The sequence below is a fragment of the Sinocyclocheilus anshuiensis genome, unplaced genomic scaffold (genome assembly GCF_001515605.1).
Source record: "Sinocyclocheilus anshuiensis isolate Anshui unplaced genomic scaffold, SAMN03320099.WGS_v1.1 scaffold477, whole genome shotgun sequence".
Taxonomy (NCBI): domain Eukaryota; kingdom Metazoa; phylum Chordata; class Actinopteri; order Cypriniformes; family Cyprinidae; genus Sinocyclocheilus; species Sinocyclocheilus anshuiensis.
The window spans coordinates 1082225-1108628 of NW_015536549.1; the positions used below are offsets into that span (position 1 = coordinate 1082225).

Sequence of the window (26404 nt, forward strand, 5' to 3'; positions counted from 1 at the left end):
ATTTTTATCATTGTAGGGTGGTTGTGTCCACACACTGCTAAGACACATTTATATGCAAATGAAGATATTTTGCATCCAATGTCTCCTTTAAAATTAAAATATTATAATCTTTATTCAAGTGATGAAGGATTTCGAAAGTCTGACAGTTATCAGTGTTGAGCACATATTGTAAGTTTAACCCTGCCTGGTTTACATGTTTTGAAAGTGATTAAAAGTTTAAAATATTAGACATTTAGTAAAGTAATCAAAAAGTAATCAAATGTAATCAGTTACATTACTTTAATAAAGTAATTGAAAAGTTACACTACTTATTACATTTTAAGTAGGGTAACTTGTAATCTGTAACCTATTGCATTTCCAAAGTAACCTTCCCAACACTGGTGGTTAGAGTGGTTTCTGTGATCTAGCATACTGTTTTCAGTCAGCTCTGAGGGTGTTGAAAACTGTTTCTTCTCTCCTATATGGCTCTATTGGCAGTATCGCGGTTATTTATAAACTCTTATTTCAAAGTGTGAGATTCTCTATAGCGCTTCAGCAGCGTGTTGTTGATGATGATTTACTGCTGCTGTCTATATATGGCCTGTCCCACTTTCCTGAAAGCCCAACCATCTGTTTTTCTATAAAAACAAAAAGTGAGAATGCCCACGGATGTGCTAAGTATATCACATTAGACTGTAAGGATCATTTTAGAAAAATTTCTGAGGAAAAAGATGCTTGTGAGGAGATGGGTAGGTAGTTGGATGGATGCATGGATGGATGGACTGATAGAACAATATAGATAGAATGATAGATAGATAGAATGATACACTCTAAAAAATGCTGGGTTATTTCAACCCAACTTTGGGTCAAATATGGACTAACCCAACCGTTGGGTTAAATTTTTACATTAAAAATTTAACCCAAAATTTGGGTTAGTCCAAATCTGACCCAAAGTTGGGTTGAAATAACCCAGCATTTTTTAGAGTGTAGATAGATAGATAGATAGATAGATAGATAAAAAAAAAAAAACTTATGCATTATTCATTTAGGGTTTACACCTGTGCGTGCGTGTGTGTGTGTGTGTGTGTGTGTGTGACAAATTTAAAAAGAAAAAGTATTGATATCATAATTATCCCATTCACTCCAGAGGCCCCAAACAACCTGATTGTGATTTAGTTTTTTGTTTTTTTTTACACTAACACACAACCAGATCTATCAAGTGATGTCTCCTGCCATTTAGATGAAGGGAACTTTTTTTTTTTTTTTCAGCAAACTTCAGCACATAAGCACAACAGCACATAAGGGTTATTTATATTATTGTTGTTGTTGTTGATTTCCACTGTCCCATCTTAAAGTATCTTTAATCCATAAAAGCTCGTATGATGTGGTGACTGTTCATAGATTTGCCAAACTGACATTTTCTCAAGACCTTTCAATATGACATGAATAATGCTGGCCTACTGCAATAGTACATAAAAATAGCTTTGATAGTCTAAACTGTTACTGACTTAAATGACCCCCCTGCTTGTGGGTGGAGAAAGACTCTGAGATCAGATGAATATATTGTGCCAGGGTTTGAGAAGAGTCCACATAGACATACCATACTGACAGGTGAAGCATTCTGCCTTTCATGCTCGTGGATGAGTGAAGCCAAGAACACTATATCCAGCTGAACCTGTTCCAGGTGCCACCAATCTGGCTGTTGCATCAGGTCAGAATATGTGAGGGAGCTGAGGCGAGACAGACCATCTGCCGTTGGTCGAAACGAATACATTCATCAGTCAAATGTTTGTATACAGAACCTGTCACATTTTAAAAAGGAACAACATCATGGTCAACATGTTTTCTTTTTATCACAACAAAAGCCCTAAGGTACTGGCAGTGGAAGCAGGCTACTTTCATGCTTCACAGTCTCTTTGTGTAATCAGTCTTTTTAAACAAATGCTCTTTGTATGATATATATTTCTATATACAGGTATTATATTTTATAAATCTTTTTGAGGATGAGAATTTTATTTGTTTGGATTTGACATTGAAGTTAGACTTTTTCCTCCGATACTTTCTTTTACTGAATGCACTTGTCAGGGCTGTGGTAAACCTAACATTAGTCTGTGAGCTGAAGCTAGGTGGGGAAAACATCACTCACTGTGTATACAACTGCAGAACTTGATTCATCATGAACATGATTCATCACAGATCTAAAAGTGATCTTCTGAAAGTGACATGACATGTGGCCAAGTATGGTGACCCATACTTGGAATTAGTGCTCTGCATTTAACCCATACTCATGCAGACTGATGAAGTGCCTCTGCTGATATTTAGTGAGAAGTAGTGTGTTATTTCTACTAATCAATTGCTCACTGTGACTGCAGCAATATTTATGGGGGGCTTTCTGTCTGAATGTGCTCATGTGTATGCGCACTGGGATATTTGTGGGTGCATAAGCCCATTTGAGTGTGTGTGTGTGTGTGTGTGTGTGTGTGTGTGTGTGTACAATCCCTGCCGGTACGAGACTCGAACCCACAACCTTTGGATTATAAGTCTGACTCTCTAACCATTAGGCCACGACTTTCCAACTTCTGTACTCATGCAGACTGATGAAGTGCCTCTGCTGATATTTAGTGAGAAGTAGTGTGTTATTTCTACTAATCAATTGCTCACTGTGACTGCAGCAATATTTATGGGGGGCTTTCTGTCTGAATGTGCTCGTGTGTATGCGCACTGGGATATTTGTGGGTGCATAAGCCCATTTGTGTGTGTGTGTGTGTGTGTGTGTGTGTGTGTGTGTGTGAGAGTACTTGTTTTGACTATTATTCAGTTCAATTCATGTTTATTTGTATAGCACTTTTCATGACACACATCGTCGCAAAGCAGCTTCACAGAAAATGAACGTTTCTACATTACAATGGAATGGAAGTGATAAAAGACTTGTGAGGACCACATGTCCTCACTTACATTGTGAAATACTTTGACAACCCACTAGTGAGGACATTTTACTAGTCCTCACTAGTTAAAAAATAAATAAATCAGCCAAAATATGTTTTTATTTACATCTAGTGTTCTGCACACGTTTCTGTGATGGGTAAATTCAGGGGTAGGGGTTGGGTTAGGTGATAGAAAGTATCATTAACCTGATATAAAATCAGTGGAAGTCTGTGCAATGTCTTCCTTAAGCAAAACAAATGTGTGTGTGTGTGTGTGTTCCAGGTGCCCTGATGAGGTAACAGTTTTTCAACAGTTGTGTATGTATATCTCAGTAATAGTTGATAATGATTTTAAATCTTTAATATCTGGTAATGAATTGATTATGAACAATTAATTATGAAGTTACTTTATTCTCAGATAACTTCAACTAAATACAGTCATAGTTAAAAATAAATAAATCAGAAAAGATAAATCCAACTTAAGTCACAATACAATCAAATAATCTTTTTAATGTCATATTTAATGTTTTGTTACTGAATGTTATCATGAAGTATCCGAAGAATAAAGCAACGTCTTTATAGTTTTGTGAGGCTTTCTTGTGTAACTGTTGCCCCTGACAACCACCGTTGCCATAATCACAGCCCAAGTTCAATGTCAGCTGGAGCGCTAGCACAAACAGCTAATTCTCTTTGCAATGCAAACTAGCCAGTCCCAGCAACACCACAGGCTGGATGAAATGAAAGTTACCTATGCAGAGGGGTTTGCGGGTGGGGTGCAGTTGCAGATCACTTTTATCACCACCTGGATCTGCTGATATGTATGAGACACAAAGACACACACACCACCACCACCAAAATAAATCACACCCTCATTTTATCTCAGTTATTCATTATCATCCCAGACAAGAATTCTGTATCCCATCATTCGTAGCACTAATTCATATACCATTGTTATGGGCATCATGTAAAGGACAAATAATGATGGCTCCACTATTTAATTTTTTTATTTAATTTAATTTTTATATTTTATTTGATTCTATTTATATTTTTTTATTTCAAACCCAAAGCGCTACAACAAAATATTATTGTTGCTTATGTTATTTATTTAGTTGTTGTTTAGAAATGCTGTATCTCATAATTGCACCAATTTGTCACAAAATAACATGCACCATTGTTATGGGCATGCACATGGAAAGAGTATTTTCTTTTTATTTGTTTTATTTTATTTTGCTTTATTTTTATTTATTTTATTTTGAATAACATGCACCATTGTTACGGGCATGCACATGGAAAGAGTATTTTCTTTTTATTTGTTTTATTTTATTTTGCTTTATTTTTATTTATTTTATTTTGCTTTCATTTTAAATTGTTACATTTTTTTTGCTTTGCTTTTTGAAATTTTTTAACAACCCACTTAAAATCACATTTGCATTATTGTTAATTAAAAGGATATTTCTTTTCAGTGTGGAGTTAATTTGATGTGACATTTGCAAAAGCTATATTAACTAGGATGTGTAATGATATTAACTGAAATTCAGTAACTGTTGCCCCTGACAACCACCGTTGCCATAATCACAGCCCAAGTTCAATGTCAGCTGGAGCGCTAGCACAAACAGCTAATTCTCTTTGCAATGCAAACTAGCCAGTCCCAGCAACACCACAGGCTGGATGAAATGAAAGTGAAGTTCAGAGAGCTCTGGAGCCCATGTGAGAAAAGCAAACACAGGCTGTTATGCAGTCAAAGGATTGCCTTCAGCTCAACGGCCGCTTGAGAGAAACCTTTCTAACACTGGCTTTATTGAGGCTTTACTTATGTTACGATGAAGCTGAGATTGCTTTAGCAGACAATTCCCATACTGCATTTCAATTTTAAACCTGTATACAGTAAATCCTCCTCTTCTGGGGACAGAATCTATGCTACAGTAGCTAATTACATTTTTGTTGACATGTAATATGTTTACACATATAATTGCATGGTTTCAGCCTTGTGTTGACTCTTAAACATTACTTAAACTCTTGACATTAAATAATGCAAACAGCATATCAATATAGGAAAAAAAGTGGATGTTTGCAGTATGTCACAAGCTGACGCAATGTTAAGGAGGATGGAAAAATAATAGATTATCTTCATAACAATACCATGAGACATTGTCATGGCAACTGTGGACGTGTGTCACATACAGTATATTGTTGCTGATAAATCAATGAAAGTTCAGTGACAAATAATGTCTTCAATACTTTATTTTTGGGCTATATTTTATTTGGAGCTGATGTTGCTACATAAATGTTTTGCGTTGTTTGTTATTCTTACCTGATTTTCACTTTGTGGTTTATACAGTTTATTGGGTAGTTTATTTTATGACTAGTTGTCTTGTAATAATATTTCAATTGTTGCCATTGATTTGGTTTTATACAGTCAGGTTTAAATGTAAGGTTTTATTGTGTTCATCAAACACATTTTCCCTCTGTATGGATCTTGGGAATTTGTTGTTTTCTAGATGTCTATTGTTAACTTTCATCAGTCAAAAGTCATTATCTGTAGACTGGAGATGGTTGTCATCCTTTACAGGGTATCATGCAACAAATGACCTTAATAAAAACTGGAGATGACCTCAACTGTCCTGATCACAAATCCCACTGTGCCCAGGAATCACAGGTAAAAATGAATCTTCACTTCCTTTTCTCTTTACTAGCATGTTCTCTTTAGCAGGAATAAAGTATTTATGCAACCACCACAACTAACCCAGTCCATGAGAATCAGTCACAACTGCATCTTGATGAATGAAAATCAAATAGTACGTACATTTTTTTTTCTAATTTACTGTTCAAGAGGTAGACTTACACTACTGTGCAAAACTTTGGGGCGGAAAGATCCTTATTTTTTTATGTTTTTGAAAAGCCTCACCAAGGCTGCATTAATACTGTAAAATATTACTGCAATTTAAAATAACTGTTTTTCTATTTTTTCTTTTTTTTGTTACATATTTAAAAATGTTATTTATTCTTGTGCTTCTTAATATTTTTTGTGGAAACTGTAATGCATTTTTTCAGGATTCTTTGATGAATAGAAAGTTCAAAGGAACAGCAATTTAATGCATAAAAATTGCTTTTAAAACCTCATAATTGTGTTCATATTTTCAGTGGTGTGGCATTTGAACAGGACCTGACTGAATGACTGACTGTCTTCCAATAGACCCTTGTACCGCTGGGAGGAGCCACGCAGCCATGCCTCACACCATTTACCGTAAGTTAGACACTCCTCTAAACACCTTGTCACATTCCTCACTTGGGCTATATGTGAACAGTACAGACACACACACACACGCACACATATGCTTAGGAAAAAGAACTATATTGATGATGAGAGAGCTTTCTAGACCAATGCTTGGGGTGAATATGACTCACTGCCCACAGTAGAGTTTAAATAGTTGGTCGTCCCATGAGCTCATGCTTTAGATCTAACAAAATCAAATCACTAAGATCATTATGAATCACTAGTTTAATCTGTTATTCATTTGCATGACTCTTGAAAGAAATTAAAAGGTCTGTTGTCCTGTAAAGTAGTGCATCAGGACCCAGATTTAACTTTAGACATCAAGTGGCAACCTAACTTTGTCCCTATGGTGCTTCCTTACTTTTAGTACCTGTCGGAGATGTCCAAATTACCCCTCTTCATCAGGGTCATAGTGAGGGTCTCTTGCATTTCGTCCGGTCACTGTAGTGGGATATACATTGCTTATGCACTAAGCTGTGTTGTGGAGAGAGGGTGTATAGCACAGCCCATCTCTGGCGACTCTCCAGGTACCGTTCTGTTTTAGTGGCCTTCAGAGTTCAAAGACTGACCATACCTCCTTCTGAAGCGTTCACAGACCGGCCTGCCTCTCTGAAGCCATGCACAACTCTGAAACTCTGCTCAAACTTCTCTGCTGTGTAGTAAGTGTCTCCTTTTATTCTTATACACAACAAATGCTTGAAAGTAAATTTACATTTATTTATTTTGCAGACCTTGTTTTTATTGCTTGTAGCAATAATTGTTTTATTCTGAGTGTGATTTCTGCATTGGAAAACATTCAAATTACACTCTCGGTACTTCTGTCTCAGCAAGCCCCGGTGAACGAGTCTCTCCATTTGTGTTTTGAGCACGGTGTGCATTCTGAGTGTTAGATCGCCCCAGGCCAGGCCTGAGGCCTTTGAAATGAGCGTTATGAGGACAGGAAGAGGCTTTCACGAACCAGAGCTAAACCTCAGATATCCAAGAGCCACTCTTGCTTGTCTTTCTTTTTAGTCTGAATTCAATTTATCTAGTTATACACAAAATCATTTTTACTGAAGAACTTCAGTGATTGTGGTCTAAACCTAGGGTACATTAAAAAAAATATATAATTATTCATACACTACTGTTCAAAACTTTGGGGTTAGTAAGATTTATTTATTTATTTATTTATATGTTTTTATGTCAGTAAAGACATTTATAATGTTAAAAAAAATATTATACTGTTTTTCTATTTTTTCTTTTTTTTGTTACATATTTAAAAATGTTATTTATTCTTGTGCTTCTTAATATTTTTTGTGGAAACTGTAATGCATTTTTTCAGGATTCTTTGATGAATAGAAAGTTCAAAGGAACAGCATTTATTTGAAATGCAAATATTTTATAACATTATAAATGTCTTTACAGTCACTTTTGGTCAATTTAATGCATCCTTGCTAAATGAAAGTATTCAATTATTTTTTTTAAATCTTACTGACTGCAAAATTTTAAACAGTGGTGTATAATTTTTTTTAAATGCTTGTGAAGACATGAAATGTGCTTAATTTAAAGGCATGTTTCTTGTGACTTTCTATAGCGTTGGTTCTATAAAAACATTCCTTATCCAGTGGTGTGATTTTTTTTAAATGGCCTTTTCAGTTAACTGTCATGGAATATCTGTGTACTTGATATGCAAATCCTTGGCTAAAAGAAGATATCAATGGCACATGAATTTATCACTGCAATATAATTGCTTCAAAAATGTTTGGTTGGAAATGTGGCTGTAGATTGTGTGTTTTTCCATTATGGAGATCTAGGGGGCCATGAATCAGTCAACATCAGTGTACTAACTTTATGAGCAGATAAAACTCAATTTACTTTGCTCACAAAAGTGTCATTCAAGAGACGCTCTGTTTCTGATCACTGCTGTCTGGAAATCTCTTAGTGTTTCATTTAAAATCCAGACAGACATAAACAAGAGGATATATTAAACATGGGTTGATTTGAGGGTTTATGTACATCATTGATATTGTGAACCGTACTATATTCAAATATGTATGTTTCTGTTCAATCTTATTTCAAGGAAGAAGATGTGGCAAAAGGAGTAAATGTTGCTGTCTCTGGTTCTGAGTCTGTTGCCATGGTGGATATGGAAGATAAAAATAAAAAGGTGAAGACTGACACAGAAAGATACATTCATCAGTGCCAACGTATGATGTCATTTCCTTTGTCACCTGTCGATTTAAGCGGGCCAAGGGCAATTTCAGATTCGCAGACACTAGCAAATGGATCTTTGGAAAGACTATCCAAATTAGAGATGGCAGTATTGAGGTGCCATGTTGATTCTGCATATGAAACGAAATCTGAATGGACTGAAGCCTCTAGTTTTGACCAAGAGAAGGCAGGCGGAGGTGGGATATACAAGAAAGAGACCTTCAATTCCTCTCTCACGGTCCAGCCCACCAAAACATCTCAACCATTTATTTCTCCAGAGAACACAAGCATGCTTGACCCTGAACACAAGCCTGAACCTCGGACCAAGAGCTTGAGAAATATCGATTCTTCAGCAGGTAGTTACGTTTCGCAGTCCGAAGAGTCTTCCAAGATGAGCACTGAGGTCAAATCAGAGGTCAAATGTCAGACCAAAAAGGAGCCCTTGCAGACACTACAGTCATCTGTCTCAACTCTGAAGAACAGTACAGAGCTTACCATTTCGATGAACACAAAGCCAGTGGAAATATCAAATGTCTATCCGACTGATATTTTAGATACAGTCTATGACGCGTCACGGACAAAATCTGTTAAGGATTCAATCACAGCGCCAAGTGGTTCACCTCGAAACCTGACCAGCGTAACCATGGAAACCAGCACCAGGAGCGCCTCAGTCAATAAAGTAAAGTCACAGGAGAAGAATAAAGAAATCAGAGCGACTAGTCAACCCACGACACCGATGCGAAAGCAACCTGTAGCAATTACTCAGCAAATGCCTTTTCATCAACCTGGAAGTCCCAATGCTGAAAGAGAGGAAGCTAGTACTGCACTGAGAGAGAGCGAGCAAGAACAGATTAAAGATACAGATGAGACTCCACAAATTAGACAGGATGATCTCAGTTATAGAAGTGAGCAAAAAGCCCCTGTGATTGAAGAATCAGAGACTGATGATTGTTATTCAGGTGATATTGCTGCCTGTCCAGTTCGTCCTACCACTGTGCCAAATACAACAACAGAGACCCACTGTAAGTAAAAAAAAAAAATCTGAATGCAAAAAAAAGTCATTTTTTGAAGCTGAAGTGTGTACATTTTAAATTCCATAGTATTTTATCCTACCCAAAATTAATTTGCATGTAAACCATTTGCCTAGTCTGTTAATTCCACAAAATGTGAGAAAAATATTTAATTTAATTTAATTTAATTTAAATTGTATTGTTTATTATAAAATATATTTATAATACTATATTATATTTGTTTATATATTTTTTGCTATTTTGGTGTGGAGATAATTTCTTACAGGGGAAGGTGAAAACAGACAAGGATTCTCTCTGAAGCCCTAAGAAATGCAGATGTACAATATGAAAATAATGTCTAATTTGGCTCTTTCGTTTACTCAGCCAATCAGATGCACAGAAAAATAAACAGAGACGGAGGTTTAGTACACACAACGGGTTTCAGAGGCCCAAGGGTAAGAAACTCACTTATCTCTCTAATAATTCATTAATATTCCATTTTCTTTGCATTGATGTTTGTTACTGAAATGAAAGGCTTTATTATCGATTGATAGTGCTGTATGGTTTACATACTTTAAATTGCTAATGGTGTTTATGAGTCTCTGCCAGGTGTACTAATATATTGACAACTTCATGTATCTGTTCCACTTTTAAATGAGAGAGAAATGCAGTGTTTCATAGAAGGTTAAAGAAAATCATTACAGTCTTACAGATATGAAGGATTCTATCATATATTAACCTTGAAGACAGAATATCAATATAGCTAGATGGTTGTTTTGAAGAAAAATCATCTTCTCTATTTTCTAATACTGCAATTCTCACCCACATGGTCATCTCAGGCCCATTGCTAGCCTTTATAGGAAATTGAGTTTGCAGAGGCATTATTCAATTAAGTGTGGAGAAGAGGAGAAGGAGGGTCATTTACCTCCAGTGAATGGAGCTTATGAACAAGAACTGACTCATTGTATGACACTGAGAGAGAAATATCATCCTTCAAAGAGGAACAGAATTACAGGAATTATTTAATAATACCAGTGCTAGAGAGAGAGAGGGTGGGGGTGGGGGGCAGTACTGACACCAAGTACCATTTTTAACAATTTTAGTGTATTTACTGCACTTCTTGTACATTAAACTGTCAACCTGTTTATTTCATGCATATGTGTTATGCAAATTCTAAAATGCTTAAGCAATGTTATATGTGACCCTGGACTACAAAACCAGTCATAAGGGTCAATTTTTTTAAATTGAGATTTATACACCATCAATAAATACAATAAATAATATAATAAAACCAGTCTACATCAATAAATACTTTCCATTGATGTGTGGTTTGTTAGGATAGGACAATATTTGGCCGAGATACAACTATTTGAAAATCTGGAATCTGAGGGTGCAAAAAAATCAAAATATTGAGAAAATCGCCTTTAAAGTTGTCCAAATGAAGTTCTTAGCAATGCATATTACTAATCAAAAATTACGTTTTGATATATTTACGGTAGGAAATTTACAAAATATCTTCATGGAACATGATCTTTACTTAATGTCCTAATGATTTTTGGCATAAAAGAAAAATCGATAATTTTGACCCATACAATGCATTTTTGGCTATTGCTACAAATATACCCAAGCGACTTAAGACTGGTTTTGTGGTCCAGGGTCACATATTATATTACTGTCAACTTGCATTACTGACAGTAAAAAGAGAGATTTAGTAGCAGCGAAGCAACATTAGCTGAACACCTGCGCCCCCCTGTGGTTGCAGAGTGTCTGTACATAACTGTTGTCTATAGATAGATAGATAGATAGATAGATTATAATACACATATTCAAATATATTATATTATATTATATTGATTTTTTTAGGAATATCGAGGCCCACCTGGCTTGTCAGGTCCTCCAGGTGAAAAAGGAGACAAAGTATGTATTAACCATTTATGATTATTGTAATCATATTTTTAATAAATCTTTTTTTTATATATAAATTTTTCAGTCAAATAGTGACTTTAATGGGTGTTTGGGTGTCACACAGGGCTATGCGGGAGTGATGGGCCGGACGGGCCGGACAGGGTACAGAGGACCGATTGGACCACCCGGCATGCCTGCTATTATAGTCTGGTACACATCAGAAGAAGAATGGCAAGCACTCAAGGTGCGTAAAAATATTTTTGCTAATTTTTTATTGTTATATTTTGCTACCATTTATTCTGTTAACAAAAAATTCAAATAGCTGATTCTGTGAATAGTTGAAATTCAAATGCTGCCTACATCCTTACAGTCCTCGAAAACACTGTGTGGTTCTTATTTAGAAGTTTCATTTTGCTTCCAGAAAAATAAATTCTATAAAAAACTGGTGTCATCGTGGCCGGTGAGTTAGTCTGTTCGACCCCTAATAAGAGCTTTATTTGAGTTGCATCAGTACAATGCAGATTGAAATCTTTTTTTTCCCTTTTCTTTAGAGAGTGAAGGGATTACCAGGAACTTTGGGACCACGTGGAGATCCTGGACCACCCGTAAGTATTATATATATATATTATTTGACATGTCATCTCCATTTTTTTGTCCATGTAATTTCCACACACTGACAATGTCAGTGATAATGGAACCAAATTCCTAATGCGCTCTGTATGTGATATTATGATATTTTTACAGTTTATTTATCTATTTTCAGGGGCCCCCTGGAGTTCCAGGCAAACAGGGGAGAAAGGGAGAGCAAGGGATACTTGTAGGTATCTCTGTTTCCTCTCTTCATCACACAATCATCTCTGGCAGCGGAAAAATGCTAGGTCATTGTTACATAGAGAAACATGGTGTGTGATTTCATTAAATTGTGATCAGACCATGTGGAGACATAGATGGGTTTGAAAGAATTTGACAAGCTCAGTGGGTCAACAAGCACAAACAAGCATGAAGTCAACAAGAGTCACATTGTTCAGACTTCAGCTGATTCAAAAGCGAAGACACTATGTTTGACTCATGCAGGCTTGTTGCCATTCAAATCATAAGAGCAGTTTAATCTGTGGCATCAAGGGAGAAGTGTGATCAAGATGACATTCATCTGAACTTCTGTTGGCTGCCTCCTCATTTACAGGCTTTTATTTAACCGGTTTTATAAATCTTACTCATCCCATCTTCTCATAATACAACCTGCCATTGATGATGAGTAGCAAACCATGTTTCTTGACTGTGATGTAAACTAAACACTGGCTAATTTAAAAGAAAAGAAAACTTTCTGTTTCAAAAGGAAATACAACAACAGCATAAAGAAAACACTCTTGGATATCATTTTCTAAGATCAATTTTAGTTCAGGTGAAATGTTTTAATTAAGGTTCTTTTTTAAATTAAAAGTAAAGTCCAAGTGAATATAGCTCTGTTGCATTCTATTATTAACTTAATCCGGTCAATAAATGTGGTTAATCTTACCTGATGAGTATATTTTGCATCTGTCTGGTATGTGATTGCTTCTTCTAACAGAGTTGGGCTATATGGCAGTAATGCTTCATTCTGAGTGGTTTTAAGAGATTTATTTTCAGGAAGATTCCAAGTAAAGAACTATTGTGAAAAAAGTCCTTGTTAATGCTAAAAAGCTTAAATGAGGTATGGATCTGTTCTAGAACGGATCTGTTCTATATCGAATCTCTGCAGTATATATATAAATGCTGATAAGGAGACTGAACCATGTGCTATACTATCTACAGTGAGTATAGAAAATAATCAACCCCTTTAAAATAATCACATTTTGTTGCTTTGCAGCCTGAATAGCAACAGTGATTCTGTTTTTTTTTTTTTATTGTTTTTTTTTTATGACATGTTGGTGTCATGTCTATAACTTGGATGTGTAAACACAGCTGGATAAAACAAAAACTGTGTCCGTCTTCATTTCAGGCTGCAAAGCAACAAAATGTGATCATTTTAAAGGGGGGTGATTCTTTTCTATACCCATTATATATCTTTTGTCATGCACTAGGGAAGAATAGGTCCAGTTGGAATGCCAGGGCCACCTGGTAGACCAGGACCAGAGGGCACAGCTGGGAAGGACGGGGAGAAGGGCCCAACAGGAACACCTGGGGAGGATGTAAGACTTATGGGAATCTTAAATGCTCTATATGCAACTTTTCAAAGTGATTTAAAGGGGTCATATGATGCTGCTAAAAAGAACATTATTTTGTGTATTTGGTGTAATGAAATGTGTTTATGTTTAAGGTTCAAAAAACACATTATTTTCCATATACTGTACATTATTGTTTCTCCTCTATGCCCCGCCTTTCTGAAACGCGTCGATTTTTACAAAGCTCATCGGTCTGAAAAAGCGAGGTGTGCTCTGATTGGCCAGCTATCCAGTGCGTTGTGATTGGCCGAATACCTCAAGCGTGTGACGGAAATGTTACGCCCCTTACCATATTGTGATGATGCCCTGTCAGGCCGGAGCGATGATTCAAAACATGAAAACCCATTATAAACGAGGCATTCGTTGCATCCAGTGGGGACATAATTATGGATTATAATGACTTATACTGTCTTTTTATGCGTTGCGTTGTGTTATGCAAATCTTCCCACATAGTGATATGTGGGGGCGTGTTAGAACGAGCCATTTTAGGTAGGTGTGGCTGACTCTTAACTTTTATAAAGAATATCTCTTTGGATTTGAGACTTTAGTCTTTGCAACTTTACAGGTCTTCTTTATGCACCAAGAGCTTGTAACACTCCAAAGAGAAAGTAAAAATTGAAATCGCATCATATGACCCCTTTAAGTTATAGTAGTGTTAAATATGTTGTAGTAGTCTGCCTATAATTGCATATATTTGTCTGTGTGTGTTTTTCTGTAGGGCCCAAAAGGTTATGCAGGAGAGAAAGGCAGTAAAGGGGAGCTGGGTGAGTGGGTAAGAATGACCAGGATTTTTCTATGGATAATGCCATAACTAGGCCCTCATGGAATCTGTGCTTACACAACTCCAGTGAAAACTGCACCATTTCCACAGAATTGGAACTTCCATCATGCATTAAATTCTACAAATCCTCTGATGCTTTGTGCCAACTAATTTGACTATTGGCATTTTATAATATTAAATATGTTCTGCAGAAGTCTGCAAATTCCATTTGGGCCTAGCCATAGCATAACGTAATCTAAATATCCAAGATCAAAACAGAAGTCCACCACTGTCCACGCAGTGTGTTTATTTGACATTTCAGCCATAAATCAAAACAAGTGATTGATTCTCTCACACTCCATATTCCATTATTCACATTTAAAGAAACGGTATCTGATGTGTTCAGGGTGATCTTGGCGAACAGGGGCCTCAGGGAACCAAAGGAAGAAAAGGAGAGATGGTAAAATGTTGCTCTTGCTCTCCAGACTTTCACTAGCTATGTATGATAAAATGTATGACCAGCCAACTCTGTTTCTTTAGGGGAGAAAGGGACAGAAGGGCCTAGCAGGGGTAGTAGGATATATTGTGAGTGACATCATACTTCTGAATGTGTATTATTTCTTTATGAGGCAGTTATTCTGTCTGTCTATATATACAGTACAATACCATTCAAAAATTTGAGACTGATATTATATCGCCTGATAAGAGCATATAGTCTCTTATGCTCACCAAGGCTGCATTTATTTGATCAAATATGCAGTAAAAACAATAATATTATGAAATATTATTACAATTTAAAATAACTGTTTTCTATTTTAAAATATTTTAAAATGTAATTGATTCCTGTGGTTGCAAAGCTGAATTTTCAGCAGCCATTACATGAAGATATTAAGGTCAAAATAGTTCTATGACATTCTTAATCAAACAATATATTTTCCATTCACAGGGGCCACCTGGACCTAGAGGACCACAGGGATTCATGGGCCCACCTGGTCCACCGGTATGTGCTAAATTATCATTTTATTTTCCCATATAAAACATACAAAAATGATGAGCAAATTTGTAGTTTATTTTTTTAATGATCTCTGTCACAGGGACAGACAGGGGGGCTTGGGTTCACTGGATCACCAGGACCACCAGTATGTTACAAAAACTTAATTAAAAAAATGTAAAAAACAAATGTAATAAAAAAAAACTTAATTACTTAATTATTCCATATCATCTTTCAATTCTGACATGTTCAGAACTTGACCTCTGACCTCTTTTTAAAGGGTCGCACAGGACCGAGAGGGTTGAAGGGAGTTCCAGGCGTCAACGGACCCCCTGTAAGAAACACTCTGGTTTTTACAAACTTCAATCCAATAATTTTAACTCTTCTTAAACAACATAATTCCAGTAATCACAAATAACTAGGAAAGTCATAGAGATTCGTAAGTCAAAAGGTGTAGGAAAATTGACTAATACCTAATGCTGATTCTCTTTTATAGGGACAACTTGGTGAGATGGGGCCAAGGGGACCACCTGGCAAACCAGTAAGTCAATGTTTTATTTCCCCAAAAAAATCCTAAAAACTAAAGAGATTAGTCATATGCCATTATATATTACAGGGAGAGGAAGGGCCTGATGGTATTATCGGTATTCCTGGTGTTCCTGGACCACAGGTGCTGTGGATTATACATTTTAACTTTTGCTTTACATCGTGTATTTATGTACTCTTGGTCACCATGATTACATGCATATTATTTAACAATTAGGATCCATATTCTGGTTAATCAGTTATTCTGAGATTTCTGAAGTTTCAGTCATAGTCTCATATAATTGCTTTCATATGGACATATGGATATATAAATGAACATTGCAATCATGCTGGAAAATGTGGAATATGACCAAATGCTTAATCTGAATATTTATTTGCATGTCAGTGTAGTCATTGAGTCGGTTCTTGTCTCCTTCCTCTCCTCTCTCAAACTACTACAACTTCTGTTCATCTAACTAGACTCATTATCTTCCATTATCTATTCAGGGAAAACCAGGTGGCAATGGACCACCAGGTCAAAAAGGAGACCCTGTATGTGCATCTCGTGTCATTTCATAAAAGCTTTGAAATTACAGTCGCATTTAAAATCTCATTTTGATTTTCCCACATTTACCTGAGGCATATGTATTTCTTATTCAAACAGGGAGATACAGGAATTGAGGGAGACATTGGGAGTCCAGGACCACCGGGTATAAAAGTAAGCCTGCGGGTCACTCTTCATCAAGAATTATAAATTATTAACAATCTCTTTAGATATCTCTCATATTCTTTTGATACCTCAATGCACTTCTATGGTAATGCATCAACATACATAAAGCCACATTCTTGTTTCAGGGTGCCAATGGAAATCCAGGAAAACATGGACCCTCAGGTGATCCAGTAAGAATATTTCAAACAGATCCTTAATATTTTATATGTCTGATTGTTGTGAGACACTATATTTTAGACTGGGTTTTCTTTTGTAGAGGCTGCTGGTAAAGCAATATATTTATTTCAGTGTGTAGTTAGTAGTGCTACACAATTAATAGAAAATAAAATCTAAATTGTGATGTTGGCTCTTCCAATTATTAAAGCTTCAATTCTAATATCGAATTTCAATGTAAATTATTCAAATATACTTTCAGTGTGTTGCAGTGACGGCGCTACACCGGGGCTGGGGGGGCTATAGCCCCGTCAGAATTTTGAATAGCCCCGGTTAAGCCCCGGTTTACTCTGACGTCATCAATATCATTTATTTTCTTAGCACCCCCACATATTGGTCTAGCCCCCCCTTAGCACCGGTAGAGAAAAAATTCTGACGCCGTGCCTGGTGTGTTGTGAAAGTGAGCACATCACTCTATTTTATTTACTAGAGAAAATTATGTAATGATTTTGGGATAATTGTGTTTGCTGTCTATCTGTAAACATCAGGGTCTGAAAACGCAGCGTGGAATGAAAGGAGATCCTGGCCAAAAGGGAGATCAAGTGAGTTCACTAACATATTTGCAAAAGCCAGATGCACACTGTTTTAAGACTAAAAAAACCCTGAGAACTAGACATCAAGGGAGAACATTTTGAAAGAACTAATCTATCTTTTCTTATCTCTGGCTTCTCTTTGTCAGGGTCCTCCGGGGTTGCCAGGCAAACAGGGATTCAGAGGCAGAGGAGGGTGGTCTGGTGTACAGGGAGAGATTGGCCCTACTGGACCTGCTGGTTTACCAGGGCCCACGGTAAGCAGCAGCTACTTTTAACCGGTTAAAAACTGTCTCATTGAAAGCCAGTCACTTAGTCATTGTATTGCTTTTTCTTCAGGGCTATGATGGTCCTATTGGAGATCCGGGGAGAGAGGGAAAAGATGGACTTAAGGTACAGTACTGTCATTCTCTGTTTGTCAAAGGAATCTATCATAATGCGCTATTACAGTTATCTTGTATATAAATGGCATCTTTAGGGAGAGAGAGGCCCCCCTGGTATCCAAGGTGTTCCTGGAACACGAGGTGACAAGGTGATAATTGCTCAAAATGTCTTCTTGACAAGAGTCATATATTAGATTTCTCATACATAAACAATTTCAATAAGATTATTTTACTTCAATAGAGTCGGACTGGCCAAGGGGGATTTGCTGGTTTTCTAGGACCTTTGGTAAGTATGATTTCTTAAATAAAGCTGCAAGACATAATTACAAGGGCAAGAACACCAATTGTTGAAATGAAATCATTGAGTAGATTTGTTTTATCATAGCACCCCTAGTGGTAATTTTAGAAAAAGTACTTCAGATTCCACTGAGCGGTACGGTTCGGTACAGTACAGTACGGTACGCAATTATTTCCGTTTGCACTGTCAGAAGTTGTGAATGGTACCAAAATAGCTAACCGTACCTTTCCACTTTTTTGGTACCCTTCCGTTGGGGTACCTAGCACAGCAAAGGGTACCAAAAGGGTGGAGCTAAACTCACCGCAGAACGTTGATTGGTTGACTAGAATCATCACTTTTGCGTGATACAAGGGGATAAAGCTTCCCCTTCACTCGTCCCGGTCTGCTGTCAATGAGTATTGGGCTCATTTACATCAGAGTGCGCAAACACAAAAAAAATATAACCGTGTATTTTATAATTTTATATTTTCACACAGACAATATCCGTTTCTCAATATGCGTTCTTGTCTGTTCTTGTGGACTTGTGAAACGTCATTGCCCAAAAACCCGTGTAATTTTCTAAATATTACTGTTATTGTGTCATGAAATGTTGTTTTAAGAGTTTTTCAGAAAATTAGAAAAAGAATTTGAAAATTTGCGAGATACAATTAGTTTTGGGTTGGCTATATTTAACAGGCATTCGTGGTCTCATGAATCTATTATTTGTTCCTGGTCATATCGTTTTGGCTGAGCACAAAGTTATGTTTAACTTTATATATTTAATTTGAACTTTACCGTAGTACAGCGCTGACTTTGTAGCATACGTTTGACTGAACGGTTTGCTTTTGTCTTTATTTCCTCTTATATAAGCCTCTTATACTTTGTACTTATACTTTTATAATGGCTATTATTGTAAAACGGACATTTAACAAAAAGAGGCAGAGTTGTGCTTATTGTCGCGGTTCATCGTCAATCGCTACTTTCCGGCATACACCACGCCTACCAAGGGTACTACTGGAAGTGGAAACGCAAGCCTGATCAGGGTTACCCATACCGAATCGTACTGTACTGAACTGTACTGTACCGTACCGCTCAGTGGAAACGAGCCAAAACTCTATGCACAGCTTCAGCTTTTTTAGTATCATTGATATACTACTATAATTTTTGTTAATATTTTGAAGTAGATTATATTTTAATAATTATTGTTTTAATAATTTTGTTGTGTGTTTTTGTGATTTTTTTATTCGTTTTTTTAATATGTCTATATAGTTTTTAGTTTTAGTTCAGTAGATTTACCATTACCTATGGCTATTACCTAAACCCACTGTTACGTTTGACCAGTAGGTGGCACTGTAAATAAATTTACATGGTATTTACAGACCACTGTGGCAATAATACACTTCACCAAAGGTTATTTATTTATTTAATTTTTCATTACCACAATTCTGGGGCCTATAGACTTTAAATTATTAAGAAAACTAAAAAATATTCATATTCAAATATAATTTCATAAAATTCCAAACAATTTTTTTATATTACATGACACCCAGTTCTTTAGATCAGACTTCATCCAAATTTGGATATTTATTTTTTTCTGTGCTCTTTTGTTGCAATTGGCAGTGAATTTTATGTGACTAGTTCAGTCTTGATAGTTTTTTTTAAATATATTGTGTTGTGTTCTGTTTTCTAAAAAATAAGAAAACAGATGCCTATGTACCTTGGCCAAAAGAGAGAAACCAAATGTTTGTTTTATAGGGTGAGATGGGAAAATCAGGAGAACCAGGACCTGAAGGAGAACCCGGTATTAAGGTTCCCTTGTACATCAAATCATTACCTTTTAAATACAAATATAAAACAATTCATGCAATGACTGGCATTATTTGGTAAGGTTTGATCATGATTTCCTCGTTCCTTTGGTCAGAATTATTTCGGTTACAACAGTAAATCTCATTCACACACAAGGCCTAATTAACCCTATATATCAGGTTGCTTGCATTTTTCATTTTTTAATGGGACAGGGTAGACCAGGAGTCCCTGGAGGAACCGGATTTAAAGGTCAAAAGGTAAATTGCCAGCATAGGTACAACAAACAGCATAGCATTGATTAACTACAGCATTGACTAAGGTGGATTATCATGTTATCTTATCTAAGTCATGATGTTTATCATCATTTAGGGACTGCAGGGTGTTTCAGGGAGTAGAGGACAGGATGGCACTCACGGAGCACCTGTAAGAGCCACACATACACAGTTTTATATAGAATGTCCTGTTAGTTTGCTTCATTAGCCATTAAGAGTAAATTGTGTTATAGGGATCTGTTGGACCACATGGATCAGATGGAGATAGAGGACCTCAGGGTCCCCGGGTAACACCTTGTCTTATTTTCTTTTATGCTTTGTTAGACAATCTTTGCACTGAGATGGACAAAACAACTGATTAAATATGATGTCTGAACAGGGTTTACAGGGAAGGAGTGGTGCATCAGGAATCCAAGGTCCCGTTGGAAAAAGTGTGAGTTTTATTTTCCTTTCCTGGATTTCCAAACTCTTCAGTCTCTTAGTTATGTAACTCTCCATCTTGTGGTATATTTAGCTGTTAAAAATGTTATAGTTTGCCAATTCTGACATTACTGTCTAAGAATATGACCTCCAGCACAATGCTATTAAATAACTTTTTAAAGGGGGAACCAGGGAGCCGGGGTCTTGCTGGCAGTTCTGGAAAGCCTGGAATCAGAGTAAGTAATGATTTCATAAAATTCCAAACAATTTTTTTATATTACATGACACCCAGTTCTTTAGATCAGACTTCATCCAAATTTGGATATTTATTTTTTTCTGTGCTCTTTTGTTGCAATTGGCAGTGAATTTTATGTGACTAGTTCAGTCTTGATAGTTTTTTTAAAATATATTGTGTTGTGTTCTGTTTTCCTCAGGGTGTCAAAGGCAGAGAGGGTTCAGTAGGGTTTCATGGCAGTCATGGGGAGAAGGTTAGTGTTTTTTTTTAATGTATCAGTCACGTCATGTGATGCACCATATGATGAAAAAATGTAGTGCAATAAAAAGCTGAAAACATTATTAGCCACATTTAACAGAAATCAGCAGCAGAAGCAAAAGTTTCCTTTCATTCTTGCATTTAAATCAAACCTCCTTTCATTCACAAGCCACATGTTCATCTGTCTGTTCTCTTCTTATAATTTATATCCAAATGCATTTGACAATCTTTTCATTTGATATTAGGGGAAAAATGGCCCTGAGGGGCCCAAAGGAAAACCCGGTCAGCAAGTAAGTGCCTTATAGGTTATATATACAGTATATATATATATATATATATATTCCTCATTCATTAACATTTAAACATTAGGCTATCAATTTCTCTATTTAGGGTCCTCGAGGCCTACCAGGAGAGAAGGGCTACAAAGGACCTGCTGTAAGACATACATGTAACACACATGCACTTTTTTGGACTCTTTTTGCCATGATGCAATAGCAGTAATATTACTATGTGTTTATCCAGTGTGTAATGATGAAACATTTGTAAATGTAATCTTCTAAAGGGCCCACAAGGAAATATAGGCCAGTGGGGTGAGACAGGTCTGCAGGGGCCGGTAGGAAATCAAGGGCCCAGAGGACCACCTGGGCTGCATGGAGTGACTGGGTACCCAGTATGTGTTTTTGGTTTATTTGGTTTATTGTTGCGAGGACTATGGGCAAGGTTTCAGCTTTAATCCCATATTGTATTCTTTGACTTTCAGGGTAAAGATGGACTACCTGGACCCCTCGGACCTCCAGGAGATAAGGGCAATAAGGTGGACTGTTTTTTGTTTTTCTAGTTTTATCTTCATTATAATTATGTAAAATGTATTGGTTCTTCCATTGTGGCTTTGTATGAGACCTTTTGTTTATAAATGTATTGGCCAAAGGGACTGAGAGGAGCCAGTGGACTGAAGGGAGTTGCCGGTATTGATGGTGAGGAGGTAGATTGCTTATAAATCTTGATTATGTACGGTAGTTTGTCTAATCGATCAATATGAAATTCTGCTTTTATAAATATTCATATAATGCTAAAATATATGATTTGATTCTCCTAAATAGTTTGTTTGAGAACTGTCTACATTTACACTACCTTTTAAATGTTTGGGTCAATAAGGATCATGTGACACTTAAAGACTGGAGTAATGGCAGCTGAAAATCCAGCTTTGCCATCACAGAAATAAATTACATTTAAAAATATATTAAAACAGAAAACAGTTATTTTTAGTTGTAAAAATATTTACACAATATTACTGTTTTTACTGTATATTTGAGCAAATAAATGCAGTCTTGGTGAGCATAAGAGGCTTCTTTCAAAAACATTTAAAAAATATTTTGAACAGTAGTGTATATTTACAGTACTTAGTATTATCATAAAAGTTCTGATTATGAAACATCTCATATGTTCCATACATGCAGAAATAGGCTATACAAACATCATTGGGGAAGCTGAGGGATGTCTTGCATAACAATACTTAAATGTGATCTAAATTTATATTACCAGCTGGTTCTAATGCAGTGACATACTTCATGAAATCCGGAGCAAAACCGAGCCACACTGAGGACTACAGTTACCTCACTAACTCCAATCAGGGCCAGTCACTGTCACCATGGCAACCTAATGTCACATCCCTTTGTTCACTCACTTAACACCTGACATGACCCTACAAGATAGGTGTAAATTAAACTGGAACTGGCAGAGAAGATAAAAATATGAAACACATTCAAGGTTTATGTGAAATCACATGACTACAACTATAGATTGCAGTGTTCCATTTAGAATAATAAACTCCTGTCCATGTGTTTCCTGTGTTTTGGAACACGGTAGCTAGTTTCTAACTGGTCATGCTAAACCAAGCTTGGTAGCTGGTTTGCTGATTGCCCAAGATGATCCACCAGTGTGGACCTATTAGAAACCAAAACACATCGACCTGGTGAGCATAAGAGGCTTCTTTCAAAAACATTAAAAAATCCTGGCAAATTTTTAGTGGTAGATAAATTGTATTAAATAAGATGGGTAATTTTTTTTTTAGGGCCCAATGGGTGAAACTGGACCAGTTGGACCAGTAGGAAGTAAAGGCTTGCCTGTGAGTACAAATTCTCTGTTGCTATATGTTTGCCATCTCCATTTCATATATGTACGTTGTGTTATGGTGTTTTATGTAAATGATACACAGGACAGAACTGTCGGTTGTAGGGTGAGAAGGCTAAAGAAGGATCTTTTGGTGATCGTGGCCCAAAAGGAATCCAAGGAGAGAGTGGAAATCGAGGACCACCTGGAGTCAAAGGACCAAAAGGACAAGAAGTAAGAATATTGATTAGATTTTTTGATTATGTCTTACCATAAATTATTAACAAAAAGATGTTGAATGTTTGTTTTTTGTCAGGGGTCGAGTGGTGCCCCGGGGCAGAAGGGAGATCCTGGATCCCCTGGTGAAAAAGTGAGTTTTTTGATGAAGTTTGCACAAGTGTTTGAGTGAAATAGTCAAATGCATTGTAATATTCTTATTATTGACATGTTTCTGAGTGTTTTTGTTTTTTGCTCAGGGTCAGCCAGGTGTGAGAGGTCACTCGGGTTTGGTTGGAAAATACGGTCCTGGGGGGAACATGGGAGAATCTGGTGAAAAAGGCGACAAAGGTCTATGTGGACTTGTTGTGAGTACCACTTCCTCTTTTACAGCCAATGAAGCTAATGAAGAAATAGATTTATTTAGTTTATTTCAGTGTTCTATGGATATCATAGGGCGCGACAGGAACAAATGGGCCTCCAGGTCCAAATGGTGCTATTGGGTTACCGGTAAGTTAGGTTTGATATATTTGATGTATGTGATTAGATGTGATGTGAATTGGCATTAATTTATTCCATTCAAATTTAGGGTTTGCCAGGAAAAGAAGGATTTGTTGGAAAAACTGGAAAACATGGACCAAAAGTATGTTTTTTAATCTTTTTTACTGATGTCATGTGATGCCATATTTACCAAAATATCTTTTTTTTCTTCTTCTTTTTTTTTTTGGTATAAAATACATTAGATGATCACTCTGAGTTATTCACCTATGACTTACTGGTGATAGGATGGGATAAAAGGTATGCTCTGTCACACTATCATAGGAGTAAGTGCCTATGTTATTTTTGTCCCCTGTAGGGAGAGCCTGGAGTTAAAGGGAATCCAGGCGGCCATGGGAAGATCGGATCAATTGTAGGTTTTTACCTTTGAAGATACATGGTTGAAAAAGGTTGTCTGGTCCTGCTGACCTGAATTTTTTATGTTGTTTACAGGGTGTTTCAGGTCCAAGTGGGAAGAAAGGAGAGCCTGGAACAAGAGGCATAATGGTGAGATAACACTTTACACCCAGATTGGTTTCCAAATTAAATAACAAAATATGAAGCATTTGCCATTCAAAACAGGAAAAAGACATTTCACAGTGGTATACATTCAAATTTACAGTGTTTAAATATTTAAATGAGCTATACTCCTTTTTAGGGACCAATGGGTCAGCCAGGAGCTGTGGGTCCTCATGGACTAAAGGGAAAACCAGGATCTTCAGGACCTCCAGGGGAAAAAGGATTCAAGGGTCAACCAGGGCCAAAAGTCAGTGGCTCAATATTTTACAGAAGTATCATTGAATCTTGTCATACGTTACTGCATGTTTTATGACTAGAATATGTTATTCATTATTATATTTTACTGTAATATCTGCACCAAAAACACATTACAACAAGCCCACCCAGAACAAGTGTTTTTGTGATTCTTTCACACAGGGAATGAGCGGTTCTCCCGGAAGGAGAGGAAGTAAAGGTGTTTCAGGAAAGCCAGTGGGTTCATGCATTTTTTTAGACTTTTTACCTTGATAATCTATAGCTTTAATGCAATTATTTCATATTTTGCCTACACAAACAAATAAAACATTCATGCATATGATTTATTATTATCTAGGGACCTCAAGGACCAAAAGGGAAACATGGCCATCCTGGTCTCCCTGGAAAGCTGGCAAGTATCCTTAATACAAATGTCTAAACTCTTCTGACTATTATATGATTGTGCCAAATGTGATTGTCTTTTACACTAACTCTATTTAAGGGACGTAGTGGTACAGATGGCCTGCTTGGAGTTATAGGCACTGAGGGCGACCCAGTGAGTAGCTTGACCTTATTCACTATTCACATTTTATAGTGGTGCTAGCCAATGCAAAACTCGCTACCACAATGCTAAGGTGTTGCGGGTGGTTCCTATGAAGTTGCTAAGGTGTTCTGAATGGTTGCCATGTGGTTACTAGGGTGTTTTGGGTCATTGCTGGGATTTCTGGCCCAAGCAGTGTAGAATCGTTTTATGGCAAATGGCAGATTTAGCATGAAAGTGAGCATTTACTACCTTATTGCACAAATTCCAGGGTGACATTGGATTCCGAGGACCTCCAGGGAAACCAGGTCCTTCAGGTAGTGCTGTAAGTAAGTTTGTTTTATACAGACTATTTGAATGATTGATTATAAAGCATGTTTGTTGTTATATAATATGGTCATGATTTGTGGCATGGTTTCAAATACAAATTCACAGGGTGCCCCAGGAACACCGGGTTTGCAAGGGAGTCAAGGACTACCTGGACCAAAAGTAATTTTCATTCGGACTCTTAAATAAATGGTTCCTACTACAGTCAATTTACCAGCCTCTCCATCACAGGGCTCTGAAGGACCCAAAGGGAAACCAGGGCCCACCGGGCTGATGGGACCAAAGGTAATTAAATCAAAGTCATTGTTTTGCCTTCTACAATCCATAAGGATTTCAATTTTTTGTATGTTATTTTTTGGTTAAAACTTAGGGGATTCTGGGACTTCAAGGTGAAAAGGGAGATGTCGGACAAAAAGGACCAAAGGTACCACTGTATCCATTGACTATAGACAATTGTTTTAGCATTCTTAACTTTATAAAGCATGACATAAGAAATAATAGTAAGAAAAATCTAATTGTTTGAAAAATGAAATATTTAAAAAAATCTAATTTTATTGAACCTTCAGAAGAAAACAGATCTTTTTTATTTTTTTTTATTAGTATCATATTGTATTTGCTCATGTAGTATGATTCAGGAGAATATGGAGTTCATACTCGAGAAGGAAAAAAACACCCCAGTTTTATTCAGAGGCCCAAACTGAGCAAAAATATGCAATTTGGTGCAGTAGCTGATATTTCTATGGCCAGAAATTAAGATGTAATTGGAATTATACAAAAAGGCCTTTTAAAAATATGTCAGTCAGACAACAGAAAGCATATAGTAGTTCCCTTTCATGGGAACTTCGAACTGCGTCCTCTAGGGGTCGCTATGGGGAACACCTCGTCGTGACCCGTGTCTGAAGCATACATTGAAAAAACACCAACTCGTTGGCCGGCGACAGCCATGACGTCACTACCGGTGCGAGTATAGTATAAATAGGTGCCGGGAGCACACATCATTCTCTTCTTCGTCTTCATTGACTGTTTTGTTTGAAGCGT

At 36.7% G+C, this 26404-nt stretch overlaps 1 protein-coding gene and 1 long non-coding RNA gene across 2 annotated transcripts in view; both read left to right on the top strand.

Annotated features, from left to right (window-relative positions):
- LOC107700326 (probable voltage-dependent R-type calcium channel subunit alpha-1E) overlaps positions 1–25532 on the top strand; it is a 163023-nt gene extending 137491 nt beyond the window's left edge. Inside the window, exons 45-83 of the mRNA XM_016501959.1 lie at positions 8237–8323; positions 11241–11294; positions 11407–11526; positions 11834–11887; positions 13343–13450; positions 14202–14255; positions 14650–14703; positions 15190–15243; positions 15338–15382; positions 15515–15568; positions 15731–15775; positions 15851–15904; positions 16267–16311; positions 16424–16477; positions 16615–16659; positions 17191–17244; positions 17382–17489; positions 17572–17625; positions 17711–17764; positions 17857–17901; positions 20068–20121; positions 20204–20257; positions 20350–20403; positions 20825–20878; positions 21129–21173; positions 21274–21318; positions 21446–21553; positions 21644–21697; positions 21812–21865; positions 22955–23008; positions 23099–23226; positions 23309–23362; positions 23469–23478; positions 23798–23851; positions 24065–24118; positions 24199–24252; positions 24404–24511; positions 25311–25364; positions 25485–25532. Of these exons, the coding sequence (XP_016357445.1) occupies positions 8237–8323; positions 11241–11294; positions 11407–11526; positions 11834–11887; positions 13343–13450; positions 14202–14255; positions 14650–14703; positions 15190–15243; positions 15338–15382; positions 15515–15568; positions 15731–15775; positions 15851–15904; positions 16267–16311; positions 16424–16477; positions 16615–16659; positions 17191–17244; positions 17382–17489; positions 17572–17625; positions 17711–17764; positions 17857–17901; positions 20068–20121; positions 20204–20257; positions 20350–20403; positions 20825–20878; positions 21129–21173; positions 21274–21318; positions 21446–21553; positions 21644–21697; positions 21812–21865; positions 22955–23008; positions 23099–23226; positions 23309–23362; positions 23469–23478; positions 23798–23851; positions 24065–24118; positions 24199–24252; positions 24404–24511; positions 25311–25364; positions 25485–25532 (2382 nt within the window). The remainder of the gene's footprint in view (positions 1–8236; positions 8324–11240; positions 11295–11406; positions 11527–11833; positions 11888–13342; positions 13451–14201; positions 14256–14649; positions 14704–15189; positions 15244–15337; positions 15383–15514; positions 15569–15730; positions 15776–15850; positions 15905–16266; positions 16312–16423; positions 16478–16614; positions 16660–17190; positions 17245–17381; positions 17490–17571; positions 17626–17710; positions 17765–17856; positions 17902–20067; positions 20122–20203; positions 20258–20349; positions 20404–20824; positions 20879–21128; positions 21174–21273; positions 21319–21445; positions 21554–21643; positions 21698–21811; positions 21866–22954; positions 23009–23098; positions 23227–23308; positions 23363–23468; positions 23479–23797; positions 23852–24064; positions 24119–24198; positions 24253–24403; positions 24512–25310; positions 25365–25484) is intronic.
- Positions 25533–25592: 60 nt separating this feature from the next.
- The window catches only part of LOC107700694 (uncharacterized), a 1363-nt gene continuing 551 nt past the window's right edge, over positions 25593–26404 (top strand). The window contains exons 1-2 of the long non-coding RNA XR_001635570.1: positions 25593–25651; positions 25737–25790. This is a non-coding gene — a long non-coding RNA (uncharacterized LOC107700694). The remainder of the gene's footprint in view (positions 25652–25736; positions 25791–26404) is intronic.